This window comes from Dermacentor albipictus, chromosome 8 (genome assembly GCF_038994185.2).
Source record: "Dermacentor albipictus isolate Rhodes 1998 colony chromosome 8, USDA_Dalb.pri_finalv2, whole genome shotgun sequence".
Classification (NCBI taxonomy): domain Eukaryota; kingdom Metazoa; phylum Arthropoda; class Arachnida; order Ixodida; family Ixodidae; genus Dermacentor; species Dermacentor albipictus.
Window position 1 is genome coordinate 60,850,360 of NC_091828.1, and position 13,284 is coordinate 60,863,643.

At 47.3% G+C, this 13,284-nt stretch overlaps 1 protein-coding gene across 1 annotated transcript in view; it reads left to right on the top strand.

The window, feature by feature from the left end:
• Positions 1 to 612: 612 nt before the first annotated feature.
• The window catches only part of LOC135915178 (pseudouridine-5'-phosphatase-like), a 35,826-nt gene continuing 23,154 nt past the window's right edge, over positions 613 to 13,284 (top strand). The window contains exons 1-2 of the mRNA XM_065448219.1: positions 613 to 784; positions 10,688 to 10,828. Coding sequence (XP_065304291.1) covers positions 613 to 784; positions 10,688 to 10,828 — 313 coding nt within the window. The remainder of the gene's footprint in view (positions 785 to 10,687; positions 10,829 to 13,284) is intronic.

The window sequence follows — 13,284 nt, forward strand, 5'->3', positions numbered from 1 at the left end:
GTACAGGGACCAACTGTTAACCTACAACGAAATCACCAAGCACTATTACTTAGGGCGCAGGGCATTCCCGCTGCCGCATCCTAAATTAAATAGGCCGCAGGCGGTTACATTAAGGCTTCTGCAGACACGAACGTACCCTAACCCGGTCATCATGAATAAAATTAATCCAGACTGTGGGGTTTCAGTCTATTGTAGTAAGTGTGGGGGTTTGCTCGATTTACAACACATGCTGTGGCGCTGCTTGGCGTTGGCCGGTGATGGTTCTCGAGGTGAACAGTGGTGTCAGCGAGTGCTGCACAGTGAAGTGCTGGCGGACGAACTCAGGGCTGTCCAGAGGGCCCGTGTGACGGCAGAGGGGCTCGGCCTCTCTGTACCGACGTGGGAGCGGCGCGCATCAGTCCCAGACTGATCCCTCAGGACCTAAATAAAGTTATTCATACCATACCATACCAATAACAGCTCAACAAGCAGGTGTGACGTTCCGGCGACGAAGAAAAACACAGAAGAGACAAGAACAGGAGGGGAGGAGGAAGAGAAAGAAGTGATCAAAATGGATTCCTGTAAATAAATTAGTGTATATTTACTCGTACTTTATATTTTTCGCATCCGACCATGTGGCTTGAAGCGACGTTGGCAAGAAAAACAGATGGGCGGACGACCGTGAAGACCTACCAGCTTGATGGCGAAGATCCAGTGCTTCTTCAGGAATCAGCGACTTCATCGGAACTGCTTCGCATCATCACTGAGAAGAGTCAACTGAACGGAGCGGCCCTCGTTGAGAAAGGTTTGGAAAGAATCGGTGCTTCAATGTCAGAATTTGAGGTTTTGTTTCCGGGACATTGAGGGATAGATTCCATGAACGAGACTGAGCACACGAATAACGCCTTGTTGCAAGCGCTGTTTCAGCACCAGACCACGCAGTAAGAGCAACAGCGACTGATTTTTGAAGCAGTTAACAGTGTTTTAGCAGAACGTTTTTGACGGTCCGGTCCGCTCTCGCGTACCCGCTCACATTTAGCGGAGCGGCGGACGAAGAATCGGTTTTAGTGTAGCGCCCGGCTGCGTCCGAAAGGCATGTGCTTACCTGACGCGCCACCTTGCCGCAGTAGGTAAAACCGCTATGAACATAATATTCAAGTTGTCAGAATTGCCGCAATAAAATAATATATTTGGATTTGCTCAAGTATCTGAAGGCATTTCACGCAATACATTGCATTTTCATTTCTTATATATATAATCCTTACATTAACAAAGCCGTTACGCTGTGTTGTAGCCAAGATAAGGTTTTTTGCTCTTTCAGTACACCTAAAACGTGGTCCGCATAAACAAACGTGCACACATGGCATGGTTCTGAAACGGGTTCATGGCCACAACCTCCCGAATAGAAGATCTTCGTGTCTCCTAAAGTGTACTCTAGGTTTGCGCTTTACAAATCGAACGACCTCGTGGACGGGCCATCAGCACTGGGGGCAGCCATTTTGCTTCGCTAGACCCGCTTGACGCGCTCGCCGCCCTCCGCTGAAAAAGCTTTCTAGTGGAGAGGGGGCTCCCGTCCGCTCGCCCGCTCACTGCTCAACGGGTCGCGCATGCGCACTTGCGCTTCCGCTAGCCCGTTGAGCGGAGCGGAAAGTCAAAAACGCTCTGCTTAAACAGCCTAGTGACTGACTAAGAGCACAGAAACCACATCAAGAAGAGTTCAAGCCCGATAGTTTCGATAGGGCGTTCAATGCCGCCAACTTGTGGCTCAGATTTTATGAATATGCATTTTTTAATTATAAATACTGCGATCTTAAACAAGATCTTAGCAGCGTGGTGCACGAGTAAGTTCACAAACAATATAATTACAAAAATGGGGAATTGCACTCAAAAATGCGCATTTGCGCAAAGCCACTGGACGTCATTGAACGACAAAGTGTGTAACATGCGTGGTTTTTTATCTGGCAATGCCAGAAAATGGTGGGACATGCGAATCGCAAGTCTATGCCGTGCTTCATGGCACAAGTGGAAAGATAGTTTTCTTTCTGCTTTTGAGTGAAATCCGGTTGGCAGATGGGACGACGCAAAAGTTTTCAGACACGAAGGAGGGACAGTCAGGGATTATTTTTTAGAGAAGAGGCATTTACTCTACATTGCCGACCCTAATCTACCGGACTCTGCAATCCTTCCCCTGATAATTCAAGGTATGACTAACTATTCGCAAAGAGCGGTTTGTGTACACCGTCCAACCTCCACGGAAGACTTACTTGCTTTACTTAGGTAGGTGTCCAGCGATTTCCTGATTGATGGTCCCATGAAAAGGCATAGTACTCTAACACTGAGCATTGACGCACTTGGCGAAACGGTAGAATATTTTATTACCGAGTCCGACCAATGTGAAACGATGGTAAATGTACACCTTCTGAAGTCAAATCTCTTATTTGTTAAAATGATGGTAAATGGAAAAAAGTCTTGACTCCCTGCTTGATACTGGAGCATCCGTAAGCCTGGTAAATCAGGAAATTATCCAACCGAACAAGGCGTATGAAGGAAGATTAGTTAATGTTCAAAGCTATGATGGAAAACCTAGAAGGTTGCAACACTGGGCAGAAGTAGAAGTTGAATTTGGTGGACATAACCTGAAAGTAGATGCCCTTTTCATGCAAGGTGTTGACTTCCTCTTTATATTATCTAGACATGATATGAAGCGATTGAAGATGAATATTTCTTGGAGAGACGGAGTGACTATTGACGGCTCATTTGAGCCTAATTTGTGTGGGATTAAAAATTCACATCGAAGAGTTAGAAATGCTGATGAGACACTGACAAATTTTCCCAAACCTATTTGTGTTGAGACGTACCCGCCAGCAGCAGATGTCTTCGAGGTACCGCTTAAGCTTCGTGACATCACAGTAGTGCATAAAAAGCTATACACTCTCTCCCACAAGAAAAAGACCTGGCTAAAGGCCTAACTGCAGCAAATGCTAAATGCCGGTATTATAGAGCCATCAGCATCCACTTTCGCGTCACCAATCACCATAGTACCGAAAGACGATGACTCATTTCGCCTTTGCACAAATTACCGGCAGATAAACGGCCAGACTGATTTGTTTTCTTTTCGCATGCCCCGAACACACGAAATCATCAATGAAACTGTTGGATCAAATATTTTCTCTCGGATTGACCTCTGTAAAGGATACCGGCAGGTGCCACTACAAGAAGATTACAAGCGTTACACTGCTTTTGTAATACCTTTCGATGTGTACGAGTACGAACGCTTACCATTCCGTTGGAAGAATTCTGGAGCTTGGATTCAGAAAATGATGAATGGCATTCTTGATAAGTACCTGGGAACGTTTTGTAACGTATACATTGACGACATCATCATATACTCACGTACAAGAGAAGAACATGAAAAACACCTTTCATGCGTGTTAGAAGCCCTCAGCAAGTCAAAGTCAAAGATTAACAAGAACAAGAGTGAGTTTTTTCAGACGAATGTTGGCTTTCTAGGAAGAGTTTTTGACGGCAAAAGTAAAACAACAAAAGAGGAGTCTATACAAAAGTTGACTAAACTCGTCAAGCCATATGACCTACACTCACCCCGTGTTTTCCTCGGACTCGCCGGTCATTTTCGTGCGTTCATTAAGGATTACGCTGCAAAGACACGATGGCTCACCAAGCTGACGCAAAAGGATGTGCCATTTATGTGGAGTGGAGAGTGCGAGAAAGCGTACGAGTACCTTGCTGAAGATATATCGTCGGATCCTGCGCTTGTGCTACCTGACGTCAACAAGCCTTTCGAGCAGTGCACGGACGCTTCACAATATGGTACAGGGGCCGTTCTATATCAACGAGTCACAAAGGAACAGCAAGGACGCCAACTCAAGGTGACTGGCTATTATTCTTCTACGTTCTCGAAAGCTCAAGAACATTATACGACCACAGAAAATGAGGCTCTGGCTGTTGTGATGGCACTCCGGTATTTCAGAAGCTACATAGAGGGTCGTCATTTCCGGCTTTTCACTGACAACCGAGCGTTAGCTTACCTCTTGGGATTAAGCCAGCCTAAGGGCAAGGTGGCGCGTTGGATCAGTGAAATACAACAGTTCACTTTCGATGTAAGCCATCGACCTGGTGATAGGCTTCCTGACGCAGATGCTCTTTCCAGACTTCACATCACAGAAGTGAGAACATCTGATCATGAACACGTTTACAGCTTATGGGAAGGCACCGAAGACCTGACTTGCAATAATGGCAAATTTTGCGTGCCAGGAACTTTGGTGAAAAAGGTTTTGAAGCTGTACCATGACAGCCCAAAGTCAGGAGGGCATGATGGATTCCGGAAAACTGATTGGAAGATAAAAAGTCGATTCATCTAGAAACATATGAAGGAAGATATCAAGAATTACGTGCAAATCTGTCACCAGTGCCAAATTAACAAGGCCAAGTATTGTCCAAGAGAGAATCAAATGGTCATCGCTAATCATTCCCAAGTACCATTTCAAGTAATTCATGTAGATTTTTCCGAAATAAAAAAGCGAGGAGAGGGAGTCAGTAAGACTCAAGCATTCCTTGTCGCAATAGACGAATGCACACGCATGGCAGCTGCAAAGCCAGGAAAGGAAGACGCCAATTCTGTTTTGACGTTACTGGAGCGGAATACGTTCAAGAACACCAAGCTAGTGGTCTCTGACAACGGGCCAGCTTTCCGCAGTAAGAAGCTTCAAGAATGGGCCCGTGGAAGAGGAATTGGCCTGAAATTTGCCACACCCTACCATCCAGAAGAAAGCGGCCTAGCTGAGAGGCTCATTCGGGATATGAAAACATTCACCGCAATTTACCATGATTTCCGTGGAGGATGGAAGTATGCCTTGGAAGCAGCAGTCAGCCACCACAATCATTCTCATACCATGGGATTAGGATGCACGCCTAACTTTGCAGCATCAGGCGAAGCAACATGGCTACCGGCAGAAAACGACCTTGGAATCCTTGGGAAAGTAGAAGTGCAGGAAAGGCGCAAGACAGACGAGGAGCTTGCACGCTACAGATCAACCATGAAGAGACACTTCGATCTGCAACATAGCTCGAAGATGCCTGTTATAGAGCCCGGAGATACTGTTTTAGTGCGGGGGAGTTTAGATGGACCGAAGTCCAGATTTTCTGGACCCTGCACACAGATAAAACCATCAAGCAACAAGGAATTTTGAAATCGCTACACTATTTGGGACCGGAAGGAAAAACTGAAATAGCAACAATGGGAAATGGAAGGATGGATGAATGAGAAACTTTATTAGGGTCCTTTACGGCGCGCCCTAGGGCGCAGCGGGCCGCTCCCACGGCGGGACAGAGAGGCCGAGCCTCTCCACCGCGTCGCGGGCCCGTTGGACAGCCCATAACTGTTCTTCGAGGTTGGGGCTGTATAGGACAGCATCCCAGCGTGAAGAAGTGTTACTTTCGTCACCGCGTAACGCGGGACATCGCCAGAGCATGTGAGGTAAGTTCGCTAAGTCATTGCATAGTGCACATGCATTTGTCGTCTGAATTTCGGGGTACATCTTGTGAAGAAGTACGGGGTTTGGGTATGCCCCCGTCTGTAAAAGCCTTAGTGTCAAAGCCTGAGGTCTATTGAGTTTGCATTGTGGGAGGGGGTAGATCCTCCGAGCCAAGTAAGAGTACGTAGTAATTTCGGTGTATGAGGAAGGAGAGTCCCGAATGTCAGTACCCCGACGTCACGCCGCCCAGTAGCTACGCGGTTGATGATCCCTCGCGCAGCTCCGTGTGCCGACACATTGAGGTTGGGCGGGGCACCCTCGATCTGTCCCATGTGGGCTGGAAACCAGATCAATGTGTGTGGCTTGATCTCTTTGCTTCCTCATATCCCTAGGGCCAGCTCGGATATGGTTCCTTTGGCAAATGCCCAAACAGCTGATATTGAGTCACTGTAGATTGATGTCTCCTTGTCGTCCAATAAGGCCATCGCTATTGCAGCCTGCTTTGCAATTTCACAGGACAGTGGGAAATGTCATACACTATCATCCCAGGAGGGATAAAAAACGAAGTCCGGGAGGATGTGATGTTCTGGCGAAGAAGAACAAGACAAAAGAGACAACAGGGGTGGAGGAGGAAGAGAAATAAGTGATCAAGATGGATACCTGTAAATAAATGAGTGTATTTTGACTCGTACTTTATAACAGGGATTACACTAACGCCCACTGCGAGGACAATATCCTGCTTTCTTTTTTATCTGTTAACGCACCTGTGAGGTCACAACGCATATCAAAGTGAAGCTGGTCTAGCGTAGGCACGCTTTTTCGTACTGTCTGTGGCGAGTGCTTCGGTATAGATGAAAACCAGCATCGACAGTAACAGATAATGAACACAAGCGCGATAAAACCATCACCAGTGTGAGCACCGTGTGAGATGCTTTAATTTTGACAACTACCCAACTGTTATCTCCCTTTGCTACATCGATAAGTTAGGTGATGCTGCGCGCACCATACGTCACCGACTTTGTAACTCAATGTGACCGCGCTACGCTACCACTCATTTTATGCACCGAAACCAAAAATTTTGCTACGCAGAAAAATAAACCGGACACAACGGCGAAACGAGATAGCATTTCACTGAAGAAAGGCTTGTCGAGCGAGTGCCTCCACCGCAGCCGTGGCCTAGTGCATGGGCGTCCGTCGCGGCTGCGGCAGGTGGGTGGTTCGAAACCGACTGCCGGACACCCACCGGTAACTAAAAGGGTACAGGCGCTCCCCCTACCCGTCGCCCGGTAGCGTGCGGGATGTATCGACGCCTGGGAGAGGCTGATCAATGCTGCGGACCACCCTGTGAGGCACACAATTTCGAACGTAGCCCGAAAAGGGTGGCTTGTTAAAAAGAGTCGTGGTGCGCATGGCTGCTAGGGTGGCACCTGCGCTGTGCGGCGCGCGATTTGTTCTAATCCATAGTAAGACCCGACAGCCTGGTTACGCAAGCCACCAAATAACGCCCAGTGATATACAAAGCCCGGTGAAAAATTGGAGGACGCTTAAGCTTCGCCTTCAAGAGTGGAAACGCGATAGCGTTCCCGTCGACCCGCCAATGGGTGTAAGACAATGGGCTACAGGGCAGCCATCACTTACGAGGCGCCCCGCATCAGACGCGGTGAGCGTCGAGCCATATGGTCGAGCAACGCGGCGTTCGGCGCAGCAATGAAACGTGCGCCTGAGCAAGCGGAGCGAACCAAAGAACTCGGTATCCCGGAGGGGGAAATGATGCACGCCAGCCAAACGCCGTGATCGGCACGGGCAGAGAGATAGAGAGATAGTGATCTAAAGAAAGGAAGGACGCTTGATTCTGCGGAGGGAGCGAGGCGAAGCGTTGTCAGGGGAGAGAGTCCGAACCGCGACAGCTCCAATGCGCGCGTGGCGCGCCATCTGTCGGGGCAGCGCCGTACATGGAGAGGAGGGGCTCTTCTGTGTTTGCCGCAAGATGGCTCTCCGTGTGCGGAAAGCGCAGAAGAAATGCAGCGAAACGCACTTCGCTACTCGTGTAATTGCGACTTCTGTAAGTTACATGTTCATAATTACCTATATACACCACAGTATAACTTTCCACGGCTCGTTTCGAAGGCAACACCGCATTCACTAGAGGCGCGTTTGTACCTTTTGGAAGCATCGAAATCGTGGCTGAGTGGTAGCGTCTCCGTCTCACACTCCGGAGACCCTGGTTCGATTCCCACCCAGACCATCTTGGAAGTTGCTTTTTATTTATGGAGTGCCTGCCGTGATTTATCGCTCACGGTCAACGCCGCAAAAACGCTGACGCCGACACCGACACCGACGCCGACGACACCGGCTTTTCTGCGACACGAGCTCCTTAACGCTATCGCGTTAATATGTACAACCGAGTGACACACAAAGCCCGGTGGCATATATACCCCGGTGGAATATATGGCCCGCTGGCACATAAGGCCCGGTGACACTTGGCGGTTGGTGTTAGCCCCTCTTTTGCATGCCTTAACAGTAACTTATCCGTGATGCTGACAATTCTGAAGCATTGCATGACTCAAAAGAAAACAACAACCTTGCCGGTACGACGCATATTTCGAATCTATGTGGAGCAAAGTTACAGTGAAACTGTAAATTAAGTGTTATATCCTCTGTCCGTCTTTTACAAGTTTTTTTGCGACATGACAGTCACGGGCCCGCCTTGCAAATCAGCAAGTGTCGTTCGCCGTGTGAATGGTGTCGGATATGTGTGAGCTATCTGGAACGATAATATGGCGGCCACGTATATAGTTAGCAATTTTAGAAAACGTTTGCTCATACGGCTTGGGTTTAAGTGAAAACTAAGCCACAATGTAGCACCGCAATATCTTCATGTATTCGACAACATACCTCGAATTTGATCATTGCAGCAGCTCGAGAGCTGCGAACCCGTACACGAGCACCAAACCTTGCACAGTCTCAATTATCAAAGTGCCGTTCCTCCATAACGTAACCCTTAGAGACGTGTAATTGCGTGCATACTGTGGCGTGTGCATACATATATCGAGTGTCCAGTGTTATCATTCGAAACAATGGGTGAAGTCAGCGAGGACTGCTGTAAATAAATTGGTGACCGGTGGTTGGATAGAACCCCTGTCCTCCAGCACCGCAGCCCTGTGCTCTTACAACTACGAGCTACAATCCTACGGATGATTCAACCATACCAAAGGCGCTCTTTCAAACGACTGACGCCTGCGGCAAGTTCCAGTGTTTTTCGCAATGTTCCATAATGACAGCTAGCGCTTTCACGACCTGTATTGGAGTGCAATGCCTGCCTTTGAACATCGCGTATAGATGCTATCACGTTTAAGTATTGTTTTTATCGTTTAAATCCTTTGTCTACTCGCTTCGCTACCCATCGTAAATTCATATTGCCTAGTATCCGTAGTAATTATGGTACATTTACTTAGCTTTTTTTTTTCAATAACATTTTCGAATAGCTTACAGACTCGTAAAATCTCCTTCATCTTGCATATGTTTAAGCTCAAGTAACTATGTTTAAGTAACTATGTTTAAACTAACTACGTTTAAGCAACATATGTTTAGGTTTAAGCAGTTTAAGTAACTGTTAAAACTACCTGCGGTATTTTTAACAGTTAGACATGCAGTATCAATGCCTCGTGACGACAAAAAAGCAAAAAAATCAAAATTCAGTAAGGGCACAAACGGTCTGCGCTGAGATTCAGCCGCAGCGACGTCTTTATTGCAATTTACAGCTTTATTGGGCCTATATATTAACAACTCTAGCAAATTTGATAAATTATCAATTTACTCTCTTACTATATTTCCTAATGTGTTATTAATTATTTCAAATGTCACAATGACTTTCTCTTCGCTTCTGGATTTTTTTCTTATACACACTCCAATATTGTAAATTTTATTCTGGTTATATACTGTTACTTGCCCATTACTGCCAAAATAGCTTGCTTCTCCACCTAGCTCCCGTAGTGGATACGAGTCACTGTGGGGAAGCAACATATAAGAAACGACATTCAAGTAGTGAGGGGTGACACAGCACGAAAAAAGAAGGCCGGAAGAGAGCCTACAAAAATATTAACTCCTAATGTTAAGAAACTATAGCATGTGAATTATTATTAACGATTGGAGTTAATTTAGTATCTCATTTTCAGGAGGTATTCATTCTTGTTCGACCCACTGCCACCCGATTCATGGCCAATCCCCCGTAGGGGGTTGTGCTATATCTACAGGCGCCAAACCAAACCAAACGACGTAGTTGCGGCAGCAGTCGAGGCAGTCCGTACTTGCACTTGGTGCCATGACCGCAATCTTGGCACGGATGCGTTTGGTAGATGCAGTCGCAATTACATGTGCCAGACTTTTCTTGCGGCGTGGCATGCCGTTCCATCGGGCACCAGCGGGTCGGATGCGAGAAGTCGCTCGTTTGCGCACTCGAACATCGGGCTGCAATGCCACTGCCAGTTCATCTAGTATTCCCCGTTCGCAAGGTGTTTAAGGCTTCTTTCCTTGTTCATGTTCACTTGTTCACAACGCTGTCAGGTAGGGCGCTGAAACAGTTTCTTGCCGGTAATTTCATGTCCAGCGCTCAAACATTTCGACTTCCTCGCGCGGTGCAATGATTTCTAAGATGTTCCTGTTTAAACTACCTACCGCTTGTGCTTTCAGTACCTTCTCATAAAAAATGACTTATGTTGGTCGGCAGTTGGCACTCACCGTAAGCGTCCTTTCTGACCGTGCTGCACCAGGAGGAGGCATGAAAACCTGTTGAACTCACAGCAGAGACCGCTGCAAACGCCACTGCAGATACCATGCTACAACTACGGAATATGTGTATGAGCATGTCTGCGTTCTTTAAATTATGTTTATTCCTAAAATTCTAACGTCGTCTCAGCCTGCCGGCATGCAGCATTGATTTTGTTTGCCTACTGGTACAAGGCGTCCAAAGCTGATTTTTGCTGAACATTACGTATTTGGGGTGGTGGTTTCGTAACGGTAGCGTAAGAAAAGAACAGCGCAATTGTTAGCACGTGAGCGAAAGATGTACAAGGGTGCCTGTTTCTTGCCCATGCCCTTTATATGGCGCTGTTTCTTCACCTGAATAAATTTTGCACCCAATGCGCGTCCTATGTAAAATAGCACAAATTCGGTTCCGCAATGCCACGAGAATTCACGCGCCTACCCTTTACTTCCAGGTGCCCATCGACTGGTGCTCCACCTGCAGGCGCGCGGCTTTCCCATGACTAACGGGATCACCTCCAAGCAGGCTTTGTTCGACTTCAGACAGCCACGGCACCACGAATTGCTCATCCTCTTCCGCCACGTCTACTGCTCAGGCACGTATCCATTAGAAGAGCGGATAAAGCTGCATTCAGGAATGTTCAACGTAACCCCGTCGAAGTTCGACGAAAGAACACCCTCCGAGCAGTTGGGATCCGTATTTTGTGGATAGAAATCTTCCCTAGAGGAGTAAACATCAGCGAGGTTAGTGAATCTTCTTGAGCAACGGCAGAAATTCAGTAGTGGATGTGGCCATGGAATAAGTTGGTTCCTATAGAGTAGACTAAATCGCTACTTGGAAATATTTCATCACGTGAGCTGCTAAACGGGAATAGCTGTAGGAACTGAAATCTGCATGCCTATCTGCATATAACCACAGCTTTCATGTGATTTTTCTTGGGGAAATGTTTCGTTTGATACTTGCATAATTGGTAATACGGGGGACCTTAAAGTTCTGGTATCCTAAAGGAATATTCGCGTATATTTATGAGAAATTTGCGAAAACCATAATGCGTCAACAGCAATATAGCCGTGGTGGTATAAGCGTCGTTTCTGGATTCTAATTATTATTTTTTTTTGCAAGCAGCTTGTCTCCTCTAAGGTATCGTAAGGTATAGTAAGAGTGCCCAATACTATACAGTCTTCCACATAGCGCAGGTTTGATGGAAAGATGCAGGCAGAACGCTTACTCCCTGGAGAGTACTCTGTTCAGTTGTCAGTCTGATCACTACAAAAAATGTTAAGGTGGGCGCCCATTTTATGCATTATTTAGCAGCACCAGATATCTTTTTGTGTGATGTCGATTTCTAATCTCTGTCCCGCCATCGTACGCCCTAAGTACTATCCACTGATTACGTGCCCCAATAGGCGGATGCTGGATGGACAACTTATGTCATTGACATTACGCAACTGGTCATGTCAAGCAGCCAGTAGTGGAGAAAGAAAAGAAATGAAGACAATCGTACCAGAACGTGCATTCCGCGAAGAGCGCTGAGCCACATGGAAGTGAAGACGTTGTCGGTAACAGAAAATTGTAGTAGTCGGCTGCGCATAATTGTATAATTTGGCAATACGGCATGTCGTTTCTTTGCTTTAATGCTAATCGCATTAACCTAGGCACTCATTGTGAGATGAGCTTGTTTTCCCTTTTGTCCTCTCATCGCTCTTAGTTTACTGCGACGTGTTTAGAAAAAACCGAATTTTTCCTTTAAATCAACAAAAAAGAAGGAATTATGTTTTTTACAAGTACACAATCCTAGGTTCACCCCGAGATGACACCATTGGTGGGATTTCTGGCGTATTTGAAGTGCACGGAAACCGAGACTTTTGTATCCAGAATGCCAACACTATTGCTACGCAACACAAACATTAACTAGATCGTGAATGCAACACTGCTTTCCGAAAGCACCTGATCTTGTTCTCTTTGAGTTTTGCTTTGCTTCTCATACAGCGTTCTCAGCATGCAACAACCTGGGTTCGGTTTTTGCCTGTCTACTCTCGAATGCATTCTACAGCTCGCACTGTTTCCATGGCATTACGCTCATCCCGTTCATCGCAACTTCTGCCATTTCAATAAATACTGCACAGGCAAAACATTCTGCCAAGCCTACTCTAACCATTGTCAGGAGGAGGGGTGCCCGAGCCGTACGTTCTATCACTCGCCAGAGTAATTCGAGGCTGGTAGAGAAAACACGTATTTACGTCTTCTGTTGTATAAACAGAGCAGCGTTACACGTCGAGAACGCGGGTGATGCGCAAGCGTATGGAGGCTATAGGACACGCGAAAATATCGGCCCTCGGTGCGCCTTTGACGCCTACACTGTCCACATCGCAAACCGTATTCAAAAGAGGGCTCGCGCGACTGTGACATACGCAGCAGCCACCGGAGTAAAAGGCCCCGTTGTCAACATTCGCTTACTATTGAAATTACCTAGCATGGTGTCACCACGCACAGACAGACACGAACACTCCACACTCGATGGTCATGGACACTCGCTGTCGAAGCGCAGGCGTGACGAATCGCGGCAGCTGCAGCGAGCGCGGTGATCTTCGTGCTGCCCATCGCTTCAACAAAACTGAGTGGTAATAGCAGTGCGCACACAAAGCTAGGAGCCTTCGGCCCACCTATACTGTACCCCCAAAGCAGATCGCTTTCGAGACAAAGCCCACGCGACCGCGTGTAACCGCGCCGTGGGAGATTATGGTGGAACCGCTGGCAGGGTAGTACACTTCAGTTCCGCATTGTGGCAGGGTAGTAAGGGGCGCGTTCCCGCATTCTTCCCTCGTGACATCTAGCGGTATAAGACGCTGCCGTTGAGACCATGTGCCTCCGGTCACAGCGTCAGCAATCAGAGGTGGTGACAGGTGCTGCACGGAGTTCCGAACTCGTCGCTTGAGGAAGTGGCGCTCGAGGAACCAGTAGGCTCCCGCGTATGGGTAAGGCACGGCGGTAACGGAGGAGCACCTCTCATATTAGAGTGCAATATAGTGCCGAAAATAACCACCTACTCAT